The 24,587-nt window shown below is 46.3% G+C and overlaps 2 protein-coding genes across 3 annotated transcripts in view; one reads left to right on the top strand and one right to left on the bottom strand.

Moving 5' to 3' along the window:
• Positions 1–18,091, top strand: part of b4galnt3b (beta-1,4-N-acetyl-galactosaminyl transferase 3b) — a 30,584-nt gene extending 12,493 nt beyond the window's left edge. Inside the window, exons 4-20 of the mRNA XM_064319545.1 lie at positions 660–755; positions 2,164–2,254; positions 3,162–3,262; positions 3,766–3,833; positions 4,071–4,149; positions 4,883–4,946; positions 6,361–6,519; positions 6,957–7,066; positions 7,761–7,861; positions 8,445–8,527; positions 8,913–9,944; positions 10,276–10,608; positions 11,096–11,249; positions 12,051–12,123; positions 12,996–13,149; positions 13,675–13,801; positions 14,099–18,091. Of these exons, the coding sequence (XP_064175615.1) occupies positions 660–755; positions 2,164–2,254; positions 3,162–3,262; positions 3,766–3,833; positions 4,071–4,149; positions 4,883–4,946; positions 6,361–6,519; positions 6,957–7,066; positions 7,761–7,861; positions 8,445–8,527; positions 8,913–9,944; positions 10,276–10,608; positions 11,096–11,249; positions 12,051–12,123; positions 12,996–13,149; positions 13,675–13,801; positions 14,099–14,207 (2,934 nt within the window). The 3' untranslated portion in view covers positions 14,208–18,091. The remainder of the gene's footprint in view (positions 1–659; positions 756–2,163; positions 2,255–3,161; positions 3,263–3,765; positions 3,834–4,070; positions 4,150–4,882; positions 4,947–6,360; positions 6,520–6,956; positions 7,067–7,760; positions 7,862–8,444; positions 8,528–8,912; positions 9,945–10,275; positions 10,609–11,095; positions 11,250–12,050; positions 12,124–12,995; positions 13,150–13,674; positions 13,802–14,098) is intronic.
• A 741-nt stretch (positions 18,092–18,832) lies between these two features.
• On the bottom strand, positions 18,833–23,810 carry tnni1c (troponin I, skeletal, slow c). Of its 2 annotated transcripts, XM_064319064.1 has the most exons (8): positions 23,727–23,810; positions 22,851–22,863; positions 22,383–22,421; positions 21,828–21,869; positions 21,553–21,684; positions 21,192–21,281; positions 20,630–20,812; positions 18,833–20,183 (listed from the first exon to the last, which is right to left on the bottom strand). In XM_064319064.1, the coding sequence occupies exons 3-8, from the start codon at positions 22,398–22,400 to the stop codon at positions 20,079–20,081; spliced, it is 570 nt and encodes a 189-aa protein (XP_064175134.1). In that variant the 5' UTR covers positions 22,401–22,421; positions 22,851–22,863; positions 23,727–23,810; the 3' UTR covers positions 18,833–20,078. The 2 variants fall into 2 exon arrangements, with proteins under 2 accessions (XP_064175134.1, XP_064175133.1); XM_064319063.1 differs by lacking the exon at positions 22,851–22,863 and having other exon boundaries at positions 23,714–23,809.
• Between the last annotated feature and the right edge of the window lie 777 nt (positions 23,811–24,587).

Raw genomic sequence — 24,587 nt, 5'->3', positions numbered from 1 at the left:
CAGCACATGTGTGCCTCGGCTGAGTCAGGCTCTTTGGCTCTTTCCATTTCCCCTTTGAGTCGCTGATATAAAACTGCACGGTCATCATCAGAACTCTCGGATGCTGGTCAGTGCTGGGAACACATCTTCTCCCGCGTGTGTGGGTGTGTGCGCGCCTGCGTGCATGCATGCATGCATGCACGCATTTGGCTGTGTGTGTGTGTGTGTGAGTGAGTGAGTCTCTGCAAGCTGAACTTGTCTTCATCCTGTGAACATATCCCTGCATGCTTTACACACAGTGCTGCGGTTAATGCCTTCAGTTTTCAAACACATTTGATGGGCTCGGCGAAAGTGTCGCTCGCGGATGGAATCTGGCCCACGCCAGTGCCGGCTGTCAACTGTGCCGCCCGGCTGCCCTGCAGGGCCGGCACACATTCGGCTGTGCGCCCCCCGAGGGGCACACGGGAGGGATCCAGCCAGTCAGCGGGGATGGGGGTGCTCCTTGCCTGTACCCAGTCTGCAAATTGGACAGTCCAAATTTGTGTGAGATTGGAGATTTTTTTAAAGAAGAAAAAAACGAATTTGTCGATGATTTGTTGGAAGGTGTAGATTTGCATTGTGACTCTCATACCTGCTCATCAGAACAAGCACTCTGGGATGTTGTCTTCTCTCCTCTGCAGCACAAAGGGCAAGCTAATCTGCACATTTTTGAAGACTGGTGTGGCAGCTCCACTCTGCAACTTCGGAAAAACCTACACTTTCCTCTGTACCCTCATGTGAGTGATACTGCTCCTTTACCCACACACACACACACACACACACATATATGCACGCACGCACACACACATGCACGCACACAACCACACACAACCTCACTCTTACTCACTCTCTGTGAATCGCTCTTCGACCCCCCCTCTCTCGCCCACTCTCTCACTTCACCATCAGCTCAGTGCCTCAGTCTGCCGCACTGCCTGTCTGTCTCTTACATTTCTCACTCTCACACTGTCGCTCACAACTCAGATGCATTTGCAAGGGTGACTGTGCATCAAGTGTAGTACAAATTGGTGACGGTTACTGGCTGAAGTGCGGAAGTCAATACAGCGAATGCAGATAGAGATCGGCGTCTGACACGTCGTCAGGCGCAGAGCGCAGAGGATGTGGTTCCGTTATGTCAGAACTCTGTTTGTCTGCGTCTGCCGTGCTGGGCGAAATAAAAAAAAAAGAAAGACCGCAGCAGATTTGGTTCAGGAAGGAAGTGCCGTTGTTTGGTGTCCTCCACTATCTACTGACTACTGAAGCTCCGCTAACCGCAAGTCAGGCCGGCTAACTGACTAATCTCGAGAGAGAGAGAGAGAGAGAGAGAGAGAGAGAGAGAGAGAGAGAGAGACAGCGGTTCTGTGCAGCACAGATGCATGCGGATGGAATGTCGGTATTGCCGACCTGTTAGTCAGAATTTGATCGGTACGTGAGATTACGATTTTTCGTCTCAGTGGCGTGGCTTTTCGATCATGTCACTGTTTTCCTGGAGGTAAAAAAAAATAAAAAAAATAAAAGAATTAGTCTCAACATATCTAGCATTTGGAAAAAAAGAACATTTGTTGTGGTTGTCATGGGAAGGGGGAGGAGCTACAGCAGTAACGGACAGCTGATGCTGAACAGCATGACTCTTGTGAGCTGTGACACCGCCACAGACTGGTCCAGATAAAACTGCTGACATCAAAGCACAAGCTCTGCTGTTGTGACTTGAGTGGCATTTATACCCAAAGCTGGCTCATTGCCCCACAGCCTCGTCCTTACTTTGCACCGATGGCCTCATTTTGGCTTGGGCACGCTACATTAACCTGAGGCACACCGAAGTGCACGATTCTGTACGCTGAGTGTGTAATCCTTGTATTAAATCATTTTTAAAACAGGAGGATTTTTATACAATTTTAATAAGTCAAACGGTTGGTGTCTTGATTTTGAGGCCTGCAGGCTTTGAGGAGGTGAAAGAGCTTGGCTGTCGGGAGATTTCCTGAACCTCGGTCTTCTTGAGGCAGCAGGTCAAAATGCACCTTCCAGTCAGCCAACCTTTAGCATTTGCACCTCCAAAAATCCAACGAACGCCCCCTTTGCATTGCTCCCTCTTTTCCTCTTCGCCTGAATGAAGAGAGGAGGGTGACGTGTTTCTTTCATCTTTTCCAGTCCAGGACCACGGTGACAAAGCTCGCCGTTTCCCCCCGATGGACCAACTACGGCCTGAGGATCTTCGGTTACCTCCACCCGTATGTCGATGGTGCGTTTTTAAACAAGATAACGCCCAGTATTCTTACACGCCTGTTTTTATTTTCATTTAGTAGAGTGTCCCATAGAAGCCACAGTGAATGTGTAGGAACTGAAAAATTCAATACCTGATGTCAAGCTAAGCTAAAGCTAAGCTAAAGACAACAGGGAGAGACTGAACATGTCCCGCAGAGCTGCGACATTGTGGCCATTGTAGAACAGTGCTTGAACTTTTAACCCCACTGGGACCTGTGTCTCCCCCATTCTCTTCGCCGAGGATTAGGCTCCGCCCCTCTGGTTCTCGGTCTCACGGCCCTGCGCTGTGATTGGCCGCACGTGACACGCGCTGCGGTAGCTGCCCCTGTAACACGACCGTTCGTGAAATAGGAGCCCTCTTTGTGTGTCCCGGGTTCATCTGACACGCTCCTGGAAATGCAGAGTCTGACAGGGTTCTGGGCCTCCTGCGCTGTTTCTCTCTGTTTAGCATGTTATACAGGTGTTTCATCCATTATACCCTGCTGCTGTGACTCATGATGTTGCAGCAATGCTGGGGTGTGCTATATAATAATAGGCTTTTGAACCATTAAAAGTGTTTTGTTGAGAAAAAGATGTGTTCACACCATAGAGGGGGTGGGGGACATGGTCTTACTCATCATGGCCTGAAGTACCTCTTTTTGTTTTCTTTTTTAATGAATTCCTTTGTGTTTTATATTTCTATGTGTCTGTTAGGTCCATTTCCTGGTCTTTCTCCACAGTAATAGCCATGAGAGAGGACCTTTAGTCTGTAGTAGTTTCATTTCTTCATGCCGGCCGACCTTCCGCGTTCACCCTGCCCTTGTTGTGGGATGAACATGATGCCATTAGCCGAGTGGCTGAAATGCTCACTGTGACCCATGCTGTTCCTCGTCTCTGTGGTCCAGGGGAGTTCCTGTTCGCTGTGGCCTCCGATGACAACTCTGAGTTCTGGTTGAGCGAGGATGACAGCCCCCTGAACCTCCATCTGCTGGCTTTGGTGGGAAAGGTGGGTGTAAAAGAACCTGGGGGGGGGTCATCCTATTCCAGGGACCCCCAGCGATTTCTCTAGCTGCCTGTAAACTAGGAAACAAACTTTCTTGTCGACAAATTCGTACATGGGAACAAGGCGTGTGAACAGCAGCAGATACCCTCGTCTTCCAGGAATATGAGATCTCTGCCCGAGATCAGGCGCGTCAGGCGTCCGCCCGCCCGCGCGGCTCTGCCCGCGATGCTTCGTCTGAGATTAGAAACCGCGCGACGTGTGGCGGAGGTGCAGAGAGAGGCCTGCGCGACTGAGACGATGACATTCACATGAAAGACACGTCCATTTACGTTACTACTGGTGTTCCCAAAAGGGGCATCCAGTAGAAAATTTGTGTTTTTCTTTCTTTTTACTGGTGCGAACCAGATGATTATTGCTCTTGTGATAACTGTAGCTGATTTGCACACGTTGTCATTTCACTGCGGTTCTTGAACGTGATTTTAATTTTTCCGTTCACTGTCTTGCAGACTGGCGCAGAATGGGCGGCGCCAGGCGAGTTTGGGAAATACGTCAGTCAGGTCTCTCAGCCAGTCGAGTAAGTTGGCATGTCTGGGGGGGGGTCTCACATCTGAGGGCTGCTATTGGTCTGTCATTAAAGGGGGAGGGGTTTTGCAGGCATGAGCAGTAGGGGGAGGACTGGGGATACAGGAGAGGTGTGTGTGTTTTGGGTGGAGGGGGGTGGTTAGTTTGGGCATAGGTGTGTAGATATTCTGCATAGTTCATTGTTCATCATATCCCACAATGCCCTTTTTTTTTGCTCCTTCTTCCCCAGGCTACTGGCGAGTAAGCAATATTACTTTGAGATCCTCCACAAACAGAACGACAGAGGCACTGACCATGTGGAAGTCGCGGTAAAGCAAGCCTTCATCTTCATCTTCACACTTATCTGCATTTTTTTCAGCCCTTTAGATTGGGAAATGTAGTTTTAATCCAGCAAAGCAAAGTTGTCCTTTCATGAGGAACGCAGTTATTCATTTGTACATCATGATTACCATCCGTGACTCTTATTGTTCCACACGAGCGTCTTGGCATGTGCTGGCAGTGTTAAAGGGACACACATCTGCATCCACTGTGTGGCAGCTGGGCTTCCATATGCAGGGGGGGTGGAGGGGGGGGACGATTCCAAGGCCCCTGACTGACTGACTGACATGGGCCCTCAAAAAGAATATCAGAACATCGGGCTTTGTGTGATGGTGGGGGCCCTGATGCGAGATCTTTTCCCTGGGGCCCAAGGTCCCAGGTGGCGCCCCTGTGTGGGGGCGCTGCGCACTTGCGTGCTCAGCATTCTTCTGTCCTAAATCAGCGGGCCGAGCGCTGACAGAGGAAGTGGTTCACTGCGGAGCGTCTCAGACGGTCACATTCCTAAACCCGCTATTCATCCGTGTAACGGAAACCCGCCATACGCTGGCATTCTGCTCGCGCTGTACGCACACGCTCAGAAGGCACAAAGCCAAACTCCGCTGAACAGGAAGTCCACATGGAAGTGCTTTAGCCTCTGCTGATTACGACTGCTCCAGATTTTTTTTAGGGCTGTTTTTTTTTTGTTTTTTTGCAGCATATTGACTGTGTGGTTCTTCTCTACAGTGGCGACTCCATGATGGGGAGAGGTTCACAGTCATTGATTCCCGCTACATTTCCCTCTACACCAGTAAGTTGTGCAAGGAGAGAATGTGTGTGCTGGCTTTAGTTGGGGCAGGGGGCAGGGGGCTGGAGCTTAAAATTAAGCATGGAATTGGACATGATCGCAAACAGTCTAAGCAGGTTAAATTCTAGGTATATCATCCATTTTAAATTTGTTTCATATGGTTACCCTTTAAATAGCGCATTTATATGACTCATGCACTTTAATAATAGTAATAATAATTATCATTATTTTAAGATGTGTGTGATTTTGAGAGGAAATAAGAATATTAATGTTGTATTGAATGTATTTTCCTTGACAGAGGTTTTGTGTACATGTATTTAATTATTTATATTTCTTGAAAATGACATGTTTTTATGGTAATGATAATGTGCCTTGGAGATGGACTTAAAGCGCAGCCTTCCTTCTGAGTCACCGAGCTTCTGGAAGATTTGGCGTGGCGTGGAAACGAAGCTCGAAGCGGCCCTAATTGCCGTCTAATTTTCTTGTTTAACATGGTTTTGCGGTTTACCCAAATAGCCGTAGCCGCGGCTTTTAAGCGGTATTTTTAGCCCTGCTTATGCGACGGTCACGTTTAATTTTCGGAACACGGCGGAGAAGGAACATCCCACTGCTTTTGGTTTTTCATGAACCTCCTTACATCTCCGATCCCCTGTGAGCCGTTTCGGTTGGCCCAGAGACCAGGCTGAAGGCCCAATGGGACCAGGCCTTTGCACCAGAGCTCCAGGGCTTCAGTTTCTTCTTTTAAATCACTTCTTAAAGCATGTTTGTTTAAGCAGGCTTTTTCTATAACTGTGTGGGCCTTTGTGGTTTCATTCAATATTAGATTTCTGATATTTGCTTTGTTTGTTTATTCATTGATTTATTTTTTACATTTTCTATTACCTGTATTGCGGAGCACTTTTCTAACTGTGTTTTGAAGAGTCCTATATAAATAAAGTTTATTATTTGTTATGAAGATGATTCTCACATATTTGAATTTGGATTTATTAAACTGCTTCACGCCACAGAAATAATTTTTAAAAAAAACTCTCCTTGTGACCCCCTCCAGCCCAGCATGGTTCTGATCCACAGAGGCCCAACACATTAGAATGAGCCACCAAGGCCATGATGTAATGCAGCAAGCATTCGTGTATTTACCTAACCTGCGATATACATGCCCAGCCTGACAGAGGGCGGAAACTCATTCTGCAGTCAGGATGGCAAGCGTTGGGGAGATTTGCGCTGTGTCTCTCTGGTCCTGGATAGCCACGGGTTAGGCTGCTTGTTGTGAGCAGCCATTTTAAAGAAGTGAGTTCACTGTGTGATCGCCTGTTTTGATGCATCACCAGCAGCAGGGTACATTGGTGCACCCGGCAGCTCACCTGAGATCCAGCTGGCCCGTTGAAGGTTCTGATGATGTCATTCTTCCTGCTTTTAGACGAGTCGGCTCGGATGATGAGCGAGGTCGCTCATATCCCTCAGTCAGCTGCTAGTCACGTGGCGCCCCCCCAGAACACCCAGGGGACCCCAAAACCTGGGGATTCCAGTCTGGGGGTAGACATGCTGCGGGAGGACCCCCGGGACTCTCTGTACCAGAGTGAGTGACCCCAACATCTCAGCTGCAACGACCAATCATCTTCTCTCTTCCCTCACACAGCCAAAGCCCAACCAGTGTGACAGATTCAGTGTAGGATTTGGCTAACATGCCACATAAAGCTAACATCAGCTTACATGCTCTGTCCAGTTGGACGTGATTCGTGATGCCTGGTCCTGATATCAGCCTTTCACCTTTGGCTACAGAGTTGACATTTTTCCGAGCACGGGCAGTTTAAAGAGAACGCCGCCATTTTGTAGAGTCTGTCTCAGTGTTTTAGAGCAGCTTCTGTAGCTGCAGGGTTTCTCTTCTTTTTTTCAGTTCTTCCTCGCACTTCTCCCTCAGCTTCCCACAGCCCTTTTGGAGGCTGCTTTCGCCGGGGCGCGCTGACCCTTGACCCCTGACCCCTTGACCCCCCCCTGTGTTTTCTCCCCACGCAGTTCCGCTGGTGGACAGGGTGCATGTGCGGCGCGTCCTTCCCGACTGCGCCTACGAGCCCAGCTACATCATAAAGGGCTTCCCCCTGCTTCGCTACCAGGGCCTGCAGTTTGTGAGTGTCCCTCCTCCAGCGAGCCTGGCCTACAGTCTCCTCCAGGGGCAGGCCTGGCCTACGTGTCTCAGGGGCAGGCTGCACGTGTCCTCAGGGCAGCTGGCACAGTGTCCTCAGGGCAGGCCTGGCTACGTGTCCTCAGGGCAGCCTGGCCTACAGTGTCCTCCAGGGGCAGGCCTGGCTTACAGTGTCCTCCAGGGGCAGGCCTGGCTTACAGTGTCCTCCAGGGGCAGGCCTGGCTCCAGTGTCCTCCAGGGGCAGGCCTGGCTCCAGTGTCCTCCAGGGGCAGGCCTGGCTCCAGTGTCCCTCCAGCAGTGCATGTCAGCCTCTCACTGCAAGACATGTTCCACCTTCCAGCTGCCTGTCGTTGTTTACTCGCAGTCCTCTGCTTTCAGTAATGTGCCCGTTGAGAGTGTTTTTTGCAAAGGCTTTTTGTTGCCGCTTCACCCTGCTTAAAATTCCATTTTGTCAGTTATCTCTCAAGTATTTTACCGAGTGTTATATTTTATACTTCGATAGTGAAGGACTGTGTACCCTCTGTCCACCCATCCTTCTAAATTGTCTATAAGACAAACCAGTTTTCCAAATGATCTCTGTTTAGTATTGATGTTATCATGTAAATCCACATTATTGGAGTGGAGGGCATTCCACTGGCTGAGAAATGATTTTGTAAATTTATTTTCATGACTGACAGGTCCACATGTCCTATGTCTACCCTAATGACTACACACGATTAACCCACATGGAGACTGAGAACAAATGCTTCTACCACGAGAATCCATATTACCTGGACAGGTGAGTCACCTCTCCCACCATCTGCTATGTCCACCACACAGGCCATTTTGAATAATGGTTGTGACATGTGTTCACAAGTTCTTTAGACACACCTTTGCAAAGTTCAGGTGTCTATTAAACACCATCATATATTGCTTAATGAAAGATATTTGCTCTCTGGGCATTGGCTGGCAGGAAATAATATTAACTGTGTTTGAGGCTTGGTGACATACGTGAACTACTGAAGATCACCACTAAATTACTTCCAAACGAAACTTGTACCCTATGTCTAGTGTAATACTAAAATATTCCACTAGATGTCAGTATTGGATCACAAATGGAGGCCGGCCATGCATTTTCTCTAAAATTTCTAAGTGCTTGAGCCTTCTCATTAGTAAAGGTATAAAATGTGTACTGCTGTATGCTGAAAACAAAGCATAGGGCTTGACAGAATGTGTAACATTTATATTGATGAGCTAATTACAAAGTTGATGCAGTTGGAAGTTTAAAAGATAAAGTTATGGCTTTTTAAAACATTAAATAATTTTTAAAGTTCCTCTGTTTTCTTTCACCACAACACTCTCCACACAAATCCTTTTGGCAGGTTTGGCTTTTTTAAATACATGAAGATGGATATCCCAAAAAATGGAGGGCTTGAAGACAGAGGTAGATTATGGAAGAAGCAAGGTACAGAGTCTTTCCTTTGCTTGGGCCGGTTGTGAACTCATGCACTGTACTGGATAACCAGGATGTGCATTGAACTGGATTTAGTGTGGACCTCAGTATGTATACCACGTACCACGATTCAGTAAAAACCAGCAGGATAGGAACTGGAGACACCCTTGACTTCAGCTGCATTGCATGCGAAACTTCACATTCAGTTATGAATTGCTTTTGCATCAGTGTAAACCATTGTGACAGATGTACCTGAGATTTGAATCTTAGTCAGCCTTAGTGTTCAATTTGCAATAGCAATATAAGTCACATGAGATGCTTGTCTGTGTAAAAAATAAAAATAAATCAATAATATAATATCAATAATAATAGAGCCACTTCTCCCCTCTGGCTCCAGGCATTGGCTTGCTGGAGAATATTTCTCTCGATGAGATCTTCCAGTATGCGAATCAGGAGATCCCAAGAGAGCCAAAATTTGTAATGGGTGAAGGGAAGGCCGGGGACAGGCCTGACAGGCCGCTGGACTACGGCGACGACTACGACGACTACGCCTTCAAACGCAAGAGGAAGCTGTTCTCCGCGCCGCTCGCCACCGAGCCCGCCCCTCACAGGAAGAGGAAGAGGAGGGGCAAAGCCGGGCCGCAGGAGCCCCGGACGGGACCCGCCCCCCGCCCTGACACGGCTCAGGAGGCGGAGCCGCTCGCCAAAGTACGGAGCGGTGTAAAATCCGACAGGGGGGCGAGAGGCGGTCAGGTTCTCAGGTCGAGACTTTCAAAGCCCGACTCCGTCCTTCAAGATAAGGGCACCTTATTGGCCCAGAAGGTGCAGCGTGTGGGGGTGGTCAAATTGCCCGGTGTCACCGCCGACCAATCAAAGCGCCGCCTGGGGTCCAGTGCGCCAGTGACCACAGCTAAAGGGCCGAGCAGAATTAAAGGCCAGACCTCTCAACCGACCCTGACCCTGAAACAGACCCAGGCCACAGCTCCACCCGGCCAGGAAGTGACCACACGGGCGTTCTCGGTCTCCACGGGGACCCGTTTGGAGTGGCAGTTGAGAGGTAACGTGACCAGCCCACTGTTCAAAACGGGAGCCGCCGCTGCGAAGAGCCAGCCACGGAAAGGGGAGCGGAGAACTGGTCTCCGGGGAAACGAGGTGGACCCTGTAGCCAACCGGACTGCGCGGAGGGAAGAGGAGGCGGGGCCAGGCACCCAGGGAGCCAATGAGTCAGAAGCAGACTCTGACAGGTTGTGGACGCTGGGCAACGATTTGGAGGGGGACGGCGAGGGGGCGTTCGATGCCACCAAGCCGCCCATCTTCGACCAGGCGGTGAACTGGAGGCAGACCTTCGACGTGGAGCCCTTGGACTTCCACGCGCTGCGCTCGGACTGGATCGACCTGACGACGTCTGAACCTGTGGACGGAGCCCTGCGTGCGGAACGGCTTCATGAAAGCTCACCAGAGACCCGGGTAGTGCGATATTCAATTAGTGTACTCTGTTTGGATTAGAGCTCACGGAAATTCAAATGTTTAACTTGACCTATTTGCTTTCCCATCCTTTCTCTCTTCCCCTCTGCCCCTGTATTTCCTCTTATACTTCTATCTTCTCTCTCCTCCTCTCTCTCTTCCCTCTTCTCCTCCCTCTCTCTCTCTCCCCTCTCCCTCTCTCTCTCTCTCTCTCTCTCCCTCTCTCTCTCTCTCTCTCCTCTCTCTCACTCTCCCTCTCCTCTCTCTCTCTCTCTCTCTCTCTCTCCCCTCTCTCTCTCCCTCTCTCTCTCTCCCTCTCTCTCTCTCTCTCTCTCTCTCTCTCTCTGTGCCCAGGCGCTTCTCGCTGTCGCGGGTGGTGAACGTGGAGAAGCGGGCCGACGGCTCCCAGGGCAGCAGGTACTTCCTGGAGCTGGAGCTGCTGGAGGAGGGCGTGGGCCGGGTCCGCCTGTCCCGCTACATCTACGCCCTCCAGCGCCGCCGCCGGGGCCGGGGCCGGGGCCGGGGCCCTGGGGCCCGTCGAGGGGTCCCCCTCCAGCAGGAGCCGCTGCTCTGCACCCCCCTGGGCTTCTCCTGGGACCCCTCGGCCACCGTCCACTTCATCGTCCCAGGTCAGACCCCAGTGACGAGCCTAGCCCCTAAACAAAACCCCTCCTGCATGTACTGAAGCGTCCCGCCAAGTTTCTCCAGCAGGGGGAGACCAAGGGACTGCAACTGCAACTGTAACTGTAACTAACCGTAACTAAATGATCGGTTTTCTCAATTCATAAATTAACTTTGCTGTAAGAAAACAGAAGAGACCAAAGTGTAAGAGAACAGAAGCGACCGGGGTGACATAGCTCAGGACGTAAGAGCGGTTGTCTGGCAGTCGGAGGGTTGCCGGTTCGATCCCCGCCCTGGGCGTGTCGAAGTGTCCCTTAGCAAGACACCTAATCTCTAACTGTTCTGGTGAATGAGAGGCAGCAGTTAGTTTTTTTTTGGATAAAAGCGCTTTATAAACGCAGTCCAATTACCAAAGTTTGTTTTTGCAGTCAGTCATATGAAGAACACAATGTGAGTTAAAGGCTGTAATCGGGGGTTGTGTTTTTGGGTGCTCAGTGAAGAACCAGGCCCGGTGGGTTCAGCAGTTCATCACGGACATGGAGCGGCTGTACAGAGACACCGGGGACAGCAACTTCAACATCATCATCACGGACTACAGCAGCACGGACATGGATGTGGAGGAGGTGCTCAAGACCTCTGCTCTGCCCAGGTACGCCCGGCCCCCCCTCCTGCCACCCCAACACCCCACCACCCTGCCACCCCACCAACCTGCCACACTTTTGCCACACCGCAACACCAGTGATATCCAGTCATTAGGCTCTCCTCAGTCCCTCAGCATAGGAGAGTCGCTTTCTTTGCAGACAGCCCCCTGTTGGCATGGGGGGAGGATCTGTTTCTCATGAGAGCGATGCGGGGCCCCTGTAGTGCAGTGTGGGGTGGGGGGGTATGGGGGGTGTGGGGGGGTGTTTGGGGGGGGGGGCTGTCAGTCAGCCCTCTGTCAGCAGGGTTTAGAGTCAGCAGTGCCGACGCTAAGCCTGTCCTTGCCGCGCTGCCAGCCGGGCGGGAGAGGCTGCTGTGGAATTCGTCCCTTTAGAGGAAAGCCCGTCGTCTGTCAGCGGAGCGCAAGGTCACCGCGCCCGCCGATGACAGAGGGGATAAACGAGGGGGCGGAGCCTGGCCCACGGGGGAGGGTATAAATACAGCGCAGCGCAGCGGCTCCCTGTTAGCATTAGCGCTGTCTGTTCACTGCAGCACTCACAGGTCATCACACACCCACACATATACACATATACATACACACACACGCATATACATACACACACACAAACAGATCTGTAATGAAGCTCACACACACACACGGGCACACAAATATTTCTGTAATGAGGCTTACACACACACACACACACGCTTACAAATACACAGAAATTATGATGCACATACACAAGCTTCTTCTAAGGCATCCAGCCCCTGCACACGGTGGCTATAATCTGTGCTGCATGTGTTTCTCCAGGTACCAGTACCTGAAGCTGAATGGGAACTTTGAGCGGTCGGCAGGGCTACAGGCTGGAGTCGACCTCATCACTGTGAGTCCCTTCACTGAGACCATGTGACCTGCCACATTCCATCGACCCTACTGGGTCAACTCAGATACAAGACCCATCACAGGGCACCAGCAACCCCTTCAAACATTCAAAATGATAAACCTCCCATATAAACCAGCGTACGCTGGAAAGAAGAGGCTCGCTCTTCTTTCTGTCTTTGTAGCGTTTCTATGTGAATTTACATTTTGGAGGATATTACTGTACATGAGTGAAGATATTATATAAGGAAACAGGAACTAAGATTTCAAAAAGCATACGATCACTGCCTTTAACATTATGCATAAGTAGCACAAAGACACACCTGCACTGTCAAATGACATGTTATAGCTAAATGATAGAAGTGTGTCCAGGTAAAATTAATAAATTCATTAAAAAAATTTTATTTGACAATAGCTCAGCAGCCTATATGGTTACACTGTTATTGTCTAGTTAAGAGGAGCTTTGTCACTTCTCTCCTTCACCTGTTATAAGTATAAATAGATATGAAAATAAAAATATAAATAGATTCATACGTACTTCCCAGATATGCGCCCTGAATATTCAAAAGATTATGCAACTTGTGCAGAGCCATCATTTATTTTTGAATAGCCTCTGTTGCCATCTATTTCAAAAATAAAGAGGCATGTTCTTTAAAAACATATATAATCAGTCCAGATAATTCTTCAAATGTTTTCTGCTAAATGTCATTTTATTGAAAAGTAACTGAACTGGGTTAATGTATTCTGGTTTGTCTGAGTTTTGTAGAGGATTCTTATTGTGTGTGGAAGTTCACATCAGATGTGTACGTAATGAAGAGTGATTTGGCACTATGCACAGAATGCTTTTTGACCGCTGTTGTGTATGCCGTCTCCCAGGACGACCACAGCATCGTGTTTCTGTGCGACCTGCACATCCACTTCCCCCCATTCATCATTGACAGCGTACGCAAGCACTGTGTGGAGGGCAGGATGGCCTTCGCCCCCATCGTAATGAGACTGGACTGTGGAGCCACTCCACGCGAGCCCAAGGGTACACTATCACCACACACATACACACATCAGCACTCACACACACATGCACACACGCAGAGGGAAATATGTACACACACACACACACACACACACACAAACAGACTCACTCTCACACACACACACGGAAAGACTCACTCACGCACAAGCACACACACACACACACGGGGGGGAGATTGTTTACAAACACGACACACTCAGCACTCACACACACTGCCACACACAAGAAATATGTCCACTACACCACACACACATGCACACACGCAGAGGGAAATATGTTTACACACACACACACACATCAGCACTCACACACACATGCACACACACAGAGGGAAATATGTTTACACACACACACACATCAGCACTCACACACACATGCACACACGCAGAGGGAAATATGTTTACACACACACACACACACACACACACACAAACAGACTCACTCTCACACACACACACACGGAAAGACTCACTCACGCACAAGCACACACACACACACAAGGCTGAGTGCAGTCTCTTCCTGCAGGATTCTGGGAGGTGAATGGCTTCGGGCTGCTGGGGATCTATAAGTCAGACCTGGATGCGGCAGGAGGGATGAACACCCGAGACTTCAGGGACCGCTGGGGTGGGGAGGACTGGGAGCTCCTGGACAGGTCAGCTATCAATCAATCAATCAATCAATCAGCAGTCAGAATACCACTCAAACAAGAACTGTTTCAGCCAATGTGTGGACAGAGGTTATACTTAATTCAAATACTACATGTGTTTACTAAATGTGAAAATGTGAATGAAGTTTTTATAGTGAAAGTGTGATTTAGAGGAGCAGAATGAGAGAGATAGTAAAGCATCTTGTAAGTTTAGTTTGTATCCACTGTCTCCATGACGATGTGCAAAGGTAAGAGCTGTGCCTGATGACTGGCAGGTGAACCGTGTCCCCGCTTCTTCCCCAGGATCCTGCAGGCCGGGCTGGAGGTGGAGAGGATCCACCTGCGGAACTTCATGCACCACTACCACTCCAAACGGGGCATGTGGAACAGGCAGCCGCTCAAGGCCACGTAACCGCGGAAACAGAGGAGGGCTTGCGCGGCCCTCCATTGGCTCGGGCACTTTAGTTACCCCTGGCAACGTGTCATGGTGTCGTGTGGGGGGCGGGGTTACAAGGAAGCAGAAGGAAGTCATGTCCCCTGGTCAAGTGTTTTAACAGCAAAGGTGTGGTAGAGCTTTAGCAGGCCTTTTCCTGCTAACTTAACTTAACTTAAACCCCTTGAGGTTTTGCTCATAGTGTTGATACCATCAGATGGACGAAGGCGATGGACAGCGGAAATTAGGCTGAAACAAGATGAGCGTCGAACGGCCGAAGTAAACAGGATATTTCACTGTAACTCTCATGGAGTGACGCGTGGTCTTTAAGGACAGTGCTGGTCAGGGATATGCTTCAGTGTTATCTGGAGCTGACAGAGCCTCCTGAGAGACAGGCTGGAAAAGCAAGGAAGCAATGGCTCCTCTGTATACTTCATACTGGTCTGGAGGCGTAGTTTTAAAGGGGATTTTAAAAATGATTTTTTAAAATAAAGTATTTGTTGCGCTTCAGTGACATTATCCTTTCCCATCAGTGAGCAGAACAAAGTCACTGTCAATCATGTTTTAATATTTCACTGAGACAAATACCTGTTGCCTGTTGTTTTCTAAAACATTTTTTTTCATTTGTGGCAGTTGCTATTAACTGGACTGGAAGCATGCTTGTCTGTCTTACGTTGGAATATTTATTTCAGTGACTCATTTTTTTGCTGATGGCTTTTCAAATGTCTTTATTTTTTTGTTTTTCTATTTTTTATGAGAAGAAAAACACATTAATTTATATAAATGTTTTTTTTTTTCCAATTGAACTTCCTGGTTGATGTCATCCACGTATTTATTATTTGATGATCAATGTATTTATTAATTTTCCTTTGATCTTGAAACCTGTGTTCTTACCTTATTCATTTCTGTATGCATTCATGGGCCAGTTTTGTGGATACAGATTAATCCTAGATTTAGTCCTGGAGTAAATTCAATCTTGAATGGAGATGCTGTATACCAAACGCAATTGAGTCCAGGACTAGGCTTAATCTGTGTCTGTGAGACCAGCCCTATATGTTTCTGGGTGCTGTTGCTGTGTGCCTCAGCTGTGAGGTCATTGCAGTTATCAAACTGTTTCATTACTTGAGGTGCTGGTGAGGGGATGAATGTACCCTCTGTGTAAAATAATTATGATTGGAGGTGGATGGGGGGGTTGGGGGGACAGCCCTGTTTTTAATGTTGCTTTTCACTTTGGAGTTGTTGATCAATTTCATAGCTGAAGTCGGACGAGGCGATCCTGAAATCACACCTCCATTTCGGACACTTTGAAAGCCTTAACTGCACTCCTTGATTTATGTAAGAAAACATAAAATAAGAATAATTGCGTTTTTAAGACCGAAGATAGCGTTTGCAAATGTCTCTCCACACTGCAAATGAATGCAAGCCTTATTTAAAGCAGTTAAAGGGTGAAATGTGTGCCTTTTAAAATATCAGGACAGGTTTATACCGGTAGATATATTACATACAACAGTCACAATCACGTAACAGACTTGTTACAGCTTCTGTGCTGTGCCTTTCACGTGCTTGTGGAACTTCAACGTCAAAAACAAGAAATTGTTGCTTTTGTAGTTTTTGTGTGGAAATATATAGTAAGCTTAAGCTTGCTGTGAAATATCTTCTGCACAGACAGTTGAACTGACTCGTTGCACTCCACAGAGTGAGCCGCATGCACTCAAACAAACCAAACCTACTGAGGTGCATTTCCAGGGGACCTCTCTCTTTTTATACATTCCTTGAATACTAACTACTTGTCAGTCACATGACAAACACAAAAATGTCTTTTCGTGGTGCATTTATAGCTGTGCAAAGGTGCATCTTAAAAGTCAATGACAAGTCATGTCCCTGCAATTTTCAAATGAGTTAGAATCCTTTAGGATGCTGTTTTAGGATCCCCTTAGTGATGTGTCTCGGTTGTTGTTTTTTAAGGACAGGTCATTTCAGCAGTCTAGGTTTATGTGGGTTGTGGAGTTGACAAATGGGGGAAAATATCATTCTATATGATGCATTTACATTGAAATTCATAAATCACACTGATTCAACACTACAGTGCACACATTGCGGTTTTCTTATACATTAAAAACTTAATTTTGTAGCTGTGGTCAGAGGTTTACCTGTCCATCTGACCAGGGAAATGCGATGAAGAAAATGTTTTATTAAATCAATCATCTTCTCAACCAAGCAGTCTGTGTGTTCAAGTGCTGCATAGGCATGAAGGACGGGATCAAATGGAACTCATTTTATGGCTGTCTGGAGTGTTAGGAATGGATATAGGGTAGGATAGTGCACTGTAAATCAAAGTGGACTTTCTATAATAATAACCTCTGTTTTTGTCTAAAAAGATCGAAGCATCTCACTTTATGGGGTTTGCGTATACTGTGTGAGAGCTGTTATCTTGCTCCAATTCAGGGATGGTGCACCTGTTGAGAAAAATTGTCTTCTCTGTTCATGACATTTGATTTCTGTGAAATTGATGTATTTATGTGCGGCTGTGTTTTATCCAAATGGTTCTTTTTTCCCATAAAAGAGTTCCCTGTGAGTATTTCCTCTCTTTTCATTTTTTTTATAGCTATCTTTCTTTTTTATGTTCAAATCTTTTTTTATTTTTATGACGAACAGGCCAATTCTGTGCGGCAAGTTGGCAGTTGGCAAGTTGGTGCGGGTCACGGTCGGTCCAGTTACTGGGCCTTTCTTGTATTTTTGGAGGACAGCTGCACAAGGTGGCTGTCGGAGAGATCCACCTGAGCACCTGCGAGAGTGCAGCGTGACACGGGTTCCCCGACTGTCCAAGAGTCAGCCATTTCCAGGCGGATGCGATTAGAGCAGAAATTCACCAGGGGAAAAAAAAGTAAAGGTACTTTTATTTCTCTGACCGAGTGTTGCTGGGCCTGCTCATGACATGTCTATTTCAGAACGTTTATTGCCCCCCCATGACTGTGTTCAGCAGATACAATAACAGGAGTATCACACCGTACACCGCGCTCTTCATAGAATTCCGTGGTGTCCACGCGCTCGTAACGATCCGTATTTAAAACATGGACCCCGACACTGAACACCGGCGGGGGGGTCAGACGCCTGACGCGCGCGGACCTGTCTGTCTGAGCGCCGCCGCCAAACGATGGCGGTCCCGCGCCCCCCCCCGCCCCCTCCCCGCGCTATTGTTGGCCCCCCGATTGCCGCATGCCTCAGATGGCGCTGCCGTGGCGACAGCTGCTCGACCTTCGTGCGCCTAAAAGGAAACGCATGGCAGCGCATCGCGTGTTCGTAGCCAGGTCCGAATTCAATACCATATAAAACAACACTAAACATGATGCCTGGGCTGGGCTGGGCTGGGATGGGGGGGGGGTGGTCCACAATGAAGGTGTGATATTATCGTTTATTATTAAGGTTGACTGGGGGGCTGGGTTGTGTCTAATTTTCAAAAATTCCTTAAAAACGACCTGGATAATTCAGCCACATTTTGTATTTTCCTGTTTTTTCAAATTTGGCATATAAGCATTAACAGAAAAATGTACACAGTGTTGTAGGCTGTTTTCTTATGCTCAATGGAGCATTTTTCTTGTTCTCGAGGCTTGTACTCACTGCTTACAGATGTAGCATACTGTATATAGTAACACATTTTTGATAAATGAAAAAGAGCTTATTGGAATATATTGTGTGTTCTAACCTGTCTACAGTTTACATTTCTAATATGCAACGGGGGAGTGAGATATTTGATATTTGAGTGCACTTGACCACAAAGCACAAGAGTAACGTCAAGGCTTTTAACTTTTATGTATTTATTAGTAGATGAGAACAATCTCTGGCAATGTATTGCTCCATTTTTTCTTAAAAGTTTAAGAATAAAAAAATATGAAGAAACTAAAAATAAAAAGTGCTTTTATGAAGAAAAAAAATTCATCAACTGACTACGTTAAGATGATATTGCTATATTGAGGGAGTAGCTCATGCCTAATGATGGCAGGTACTGTTACACACCTGAACTCAGGTATGCCAATCAGGTGAGGGTGAGGGTGAGGTGGTGAGCATAAATAAGTATGTCTGCAAAAAAAAAATTCTATTCAAATCTTTCTGTGCTGTGCTTTGTGTTTGAGTCACACAGTTTAGAAAAATAGAAACTATTTTTTAAAAATCTTTAAGCATTTGTTTGAATAGAGATGCAATTTCTCTTGGTGGACATACTACCTGTGTAAATTAACTATAACTAAAGAGGTAGGTTCTGTGGAACTAGTGCATCCTCCCCCCATTGCTGTTCCACAATGCTTCCAACTGTGAAAACGTAGGTGTTGCTTTCCACCAGATTTGGCTACAACCAAAACATTAAACCACCATAATCACATTCACGTGTGCCAGCGAGTTCAAATATCCCCCATTTGCCAAACTGCTGTGATATTGCTTTCCAGACATCCAAAGTCCAACGTTCAAAAAATCAAAAAGAAATACAGCACGTATGCCGACATTGTGCACCTGCATGTTCGTAACATACTGTCTACCTCTGTAGTTACAGTGTGTTTACGCAGGTATTAGAGGCGCTTAATGCAAATGGGACTAAATACTGTAAAGCAGTCCACAGGGCTTCATCAATCTTTTATTGTCCATTAAGACTGTCAGCCACGGGTGAGTTACTCTGCAGCTGGAGCTGCGAGGCCTAATCTGCTCACATGCAGTTTTAACGTCTCCCTCCTTCAGTTATCTCTCCATGGGGATCCACACTCCGTCACACCTGTAATACGCTACAGTAGAACCCCGAAGATGTGAGGCTCAGGTGCATGCTGACTGATCATTTTGGCCTCGGTGTAAACAGTGTATCAAAACTGGAAGAGGCATGTGTACATGTGCCTTAACAAGCTCCTTATCACACATGACAAAAAGGTCGGTATTAAAGAGAAGTGAAGCACACTTTCCATGCTCGTAACATTGCCAGAATTAAACACAGGAGCATTTCCTGGGATTATTTCTGAACAGAAAACAACGTGGGGAAGCTGGCAGTCTTAAGGCTAGAACAAAATGAAACAGTTAAAACAAGATAGCACGTCATTGAAAAGGAAGCCAAAGACGTTAGAAAGCCGAAACAATGCTAATTACCTCCGGTTTGATTGTTGCTTTTTAACTTAAAGGTTTCAGGTTTAAGGCTACAGTAATGTTCCAGATGTCCAATTGATCCTCACATCCAACGCATCTCAGAGGTTCTACTGTACATTATCAGCACAGAGCTCCGCACGAATGAAAAGCCATCCTAGGTTGCACTAAGAGAAATAAAAGCTTCAGGGAAAGCTTCCTGTTGGACACATCAAACATTATAAAACCGGTTTCTTTGCAGTATGCTGGGGCGAGTAAAAGAAAGTATCTTCCCGTCAATTATGTTGCAAACACTTTGATTGGGGTTTGTCCCGAAAAACATAAATGGATCTCAAGCATCAATTAGACACACATGTCATGATAACCAAGAAATTTGCCGCATGCTACAATGTTCAGTGTTAACTCAAACCTAAACAGAGTTTATATGAGCACAACAGGGATGACATTCATACTATCAGACTGAAATGCACTCTGCCTGGGCTGATTTAACACTGAACACCTTACTGCGTACAGGACAGTGTTTTAGGAAACGGCCAGAGGTGCCCTGCTGTCGTCATGCAATGGTTCTGTGTGGAGCGTTTTCTCTCTCTCTCTCTCTCTCTCTCTCTCTCTCTCTCTCCAGGTGAAGCGCAAACTCCCCACAGTCCTCTCGGGGCTTCTTCAGTCTCTCTGCCGCACCCCCCCCCTCTCCCCCCCCCCCCCCCCCCCCCCCCGGCTCCAGGGTTGCCGTGGCGCTCACTGGCCTGCGCCACCGGCCGCGTCGAACATCTTCTTCCTGCCCTCCATGCCAGACATGGCCTCCACGTTCTTACGCCAGTCCCCGACCTCGGTGGTCAGCACCTGGCAGACGAGAGGGAACGACCCCAGAGGCCGCCGGTCAGTCATCGCCTCGGTAACGCATACCTGTCTCTCTTTAGCAGCCTCAGGAAGCTCCAAAGGGGCAAGAGCGCGCCAAGCCCCTGCAGGCTGCGTATGTGAAGTGGGCCGGAGGCTTGTTGGGGTAGTGTTTATTACATGAGATACAGATAGCATAATTATTTTTACACGATTATGAAGTGGTATACCAATATATACTAAATGGATTATAAAAGCAACAGTGTATACGTTATAAAACTATATATTTAGTATTATATATCAATATATCAAACCCAGCAATATTAAATATTCCATTACATTTGCAAAATAAAGCACATCATTTCTGGTATGAGTGTGGTATGTCTGTCTGACTGAATGTTATGGTTGCAGCAGTCTTCTTCTGTGGTGTAGCGCAGCAAGCTAACTCTCACCTTCTCCTGCTTGATGTCCTCCTTTTTGACGGACTTGAGGTTGGCGCGCAGGTCCATGGAGCCCTTGTGTTTGGAGCCCAGCAGGGCGCGCATCATCTCGTCTGCAGACACGCGCACCTTCCTCAGGGCCGGCTTCTTGAACTTGCCCCCCAGGTCCTGGACCTTCAGCTTCAGCTCGTGGATCTGCAATGTGTCACGGCCGCGAGTCAGAGACACCTCACGAGTCACGGAAATGAGTCAGGGTCTCGTGAGTCAGGACAATTAGTCTGAGCCGCAAGTCGGAGCCACAAGAGTTACAGCAATGAGTCTGAGTCACAAGTCAGAGCCACACGAGTTACAGAAATGAATCTGAGTCAGGTCAGAGCCACATGAGTTACAGCAATGAATCTGAGTCAGGAGTCAGAGCCACATGAGTTACAGCAATGAATCTGAGTCAGGAGTCATAGCTATGAATTAGAACAGGGGTGTCCAATCTAATCCAAAAATGGCTGGTGTGGGTGCACGTTTCTGTTTAACCCACACCAGCTCACGGTGTGCTGGATTAAACTGAATGCATACGCACATCTCGGTTGTTCTTGATGACTTTCGCTTCACAGTCATAACGCTCCTCGTCCACAACATCAATTTTGTGATGGAGCTGCTTGCAGAGACTCTGTTGGAAGAAATACATCAAAGAATTACAAATAAGTAAAATAAATTATAAGCACTTTATGACTCCTTTCTTTCAAAAAATAACTGATTAAAGTGTGCACAATGTACAAGATGGCGATGCACAAGTTTGAGACAGAAGCCTTTTTGGAGTGTGAGTTTGAATGATCATTTCCAAGCAGTCTTGGAAGTTAAAATAAGCACGTAGTCTCAAACAGTCGTTGGAACGGTGGCATTATTTCAATTTTCAGCCAGTATTCAGAGCAGAGAAGCACCTGCAGCTCGTCCATTGAGAGTCCAGACATCTGCAGAGGGGCCATTTTCTCACCCAGATACCGCACTTTCTCTTCGTCCCGGTCCATCGTCTCCTTCTCCAGCTCCTCCATGGCCTTGGACAGGAGCAGGATCTGGGGGGGGGGGGGGAACAGACAGCAGAGAGCTTTGGGGTGAGCGGTCCGCACAGAACAACCACTTTCAGCTCAGCCGGAAGCCATTTTGAGGAAAACATCATGACCATGGGAACAGCTTCAAACTGCCGGACTGATCGTACCTTTAGGGACAGCTTCCGGGAGGCCGTAATTTTTGACTTGGGCTGTTAAATTGAAAAAGAAAACAATGTCAATTTTTGTGTAAATTGATAAGTGATATCGCTTAAACCAATGCCTTTTTTTTAAAATGGCCTTTCGTGTGTGACCATAATACCAAAGCATAATGATACATGCTGCATCACATGACCTCATATTTCTGAACAGATATGTAACTATTTCACATGGGACAATTTTAATTTTAATATTCTAAGTTGGTGAATGGTATATCATAACTTTATGTTAAATTTGGACCCTTGTGTTATGTAATTTAACCTTTTTTATTACAAGAACAATTGGCCTAGCCAGGGTTTGTGATCATAATTAGAATTCTAACGCTTGGACTTACATTGTACAGCGGGCAAAATCATGGCAGTGTGACAACACTTGGTTGTACTAGTCTCAAGAATCGTACATTGAAACACTGCTACAACATAACCTTTTGTAAATGGGCCAAACAATTCATATTGTCTTTATGCAAGTTAAAAATACCACAAAATTAAACGTGCAAACGAAGGTACCTTCACGTGGGGCGGCATTTTTCCCGATGTGCTGTGTTCCTGTCAGGACAGTACCACAGAGAACATGACATGTCTTCATCCACACAGGCTGTGACTAACTGGCTAATCATAATGGCTGAACTGGGCTCTGCTGTAAAGTACCAATTTGACATTAAGAACAATGGCACTCTTCACTGTGGTAATGTTATTAAGCTTGATTAATATGGGCTCCACTCAGTTATTAAAGGCCAGCGAAGAAGCACCATTTGTCATTTAGGCTCTCTCCCTTTTTCGACAACAACAGTCCCTGATTACATAAAGCTGTTGACCTTTTCAGTAATACAGCAGGAGGATAATTATAAGTGGGCTGCTGTTCCGAATGTCTCTGACACATTTAATACAGTGCTTTAAATATTTTCTTCCATAAAGGGCTGAATACATTCAGTGCCTTGGTCATTGCTCTAAATATATATGCACACGGAATCTTACCTCGCTGCGATATCTATTCGGAAGACAGAGACAGGGGGGCAACCATAAAAACAGGAGAGCAGAGAACAAAATGAGTACATCTATAAGATCAGGGACAGGCTGGGATGTATTTCTGTGAATAGTGTGAGTAGAGTTAGTGATAAGGAATCATCAACGTCATTCATTTTCATTGTATTGTACTTGACAGGATCCGAAACATGAAACACATCTTCATAAAGTTTTAAACACTTCAAAAACCATTGCTGAGTAATAACAATTTTGATTAAAATGAGGTGACAGATCTTTGGACTGCATTACTCCATTGTTGAAATGGGACCAATGACATTTTATTTGATATCCTTTTGAACACTTGCTGGGTTAGATACATTCCAAAGAGCATAAAAGTAAAAACTGAAATAAAAACAGTATTTCAAAAGAATCATCATCAAGCTGTTGCACTAAAAACGCCATCCTCTCCATAAGAATTACAAATACAAATCTCATTCCTGTGTAGTTTTTTTCTGGGTTTAACTGACGCAGAGCACTAAATCTGATCAAAAACTGAAAAACAAAGCTCTCTTTGAAATCTATTTTTACATGACTGAATCTGAATCAAATACCATCTCATCTGCCAACGCAACATCTTTCAAGCAAAATATAGGGTACACGCATTTTTTTCCACACACATTTATGGACAGACAAAACCGCACACAACCACTTATATTGCCACTGCTTCTCATTGATATCACAGGTTTCACTTCACAATTGACAATGCAAACTCAAGTTATGTAAATATATATATATATATATATATATATTAAAAACAACTAAATGTTAGCATCTCAGAATATTATGCAAGCAGGAAATATTAAGATAACTGAAACTAGAAAACATTACCTGAGTTACTTTGTGAGATGACTACTGTCCTATAACAAGAGAGGGCTGTAACAATGGGCTTTTATGTCAGCACAGCAGCTGGAAAATAAATATAGCACAAACGGTATGACTTGTTGCCAGGGATGAAATATTACCCCCTGTGACATTGCAGTGGAATAGACTGATTTAATAATAAATCATGACACCTACTAGGGGCAGTTAGTGGAAAATATTTTTTCATTAAACTCCTGACTTATTCCTGGGCTTTCCTGACAAAAACGTGTCCAAGAAATGTTTAATGAAAGCTTAACGATGAATGAAAGTTCATGCAATGGAGAAACGTACAATATCATTAAGTATGTCTTTGAGTGGAATTAAATATGATATAATGGACAGACGTTGTTTCTGAATCACCACTGTGACATGGTGAATTTGACGGCAAACTGCATGGACAGCACGCATGCCACAAATATAAACCAGTATATTATTTTATTTTTTATCTCCTTGAGGATATTCATATACAGAGTGACTTACGAACCTTACACTTTCACATATATCTTTATAAGCTTGGATATTTTCCAACAGAATTCTAGTTACCATAATTCCTTAATGGTACAATGGCCATACCTGAACAGAGACTCCTGTCACTTTCTATTTACATCTTCAGCTACAAACATGTTCAGTTACTAATTCTAGTTACGAACTAGAATTGTGTCATTGAATAAGTAACTCAGTTTAAGTGCTGGAAACTCAGTTTAAACACAGATAAAGTGTTATTGGGAACATCCAGCTTAAAGCCCCAATGAACTTCCCAATCTTAAAAATAATGCACCACTGAAAGGTACATTTGACATTATGCCGAACTGTCATCAACATTTTTAA

This window comes from Anguilla rostrata, chromosome 19, assembly GCF_018555375.3.
Source record: "Anguilla rostrata isolate EN2019 chromosome 19, ASM1855537v3, whole genome shotgun sequence".
Taxonomy (NCBI): domain Eukaryota; kingdom Metazoa; phylum Chordata; class Actinopteri; order Anguilliformes; family Anguillidae; genus Anguilla; species Anguilla rostrata.
Note: the sequence above shows the minus strand (reverse complement) of the source record. Positions and strands in the feature narration are given on the sequence as shown.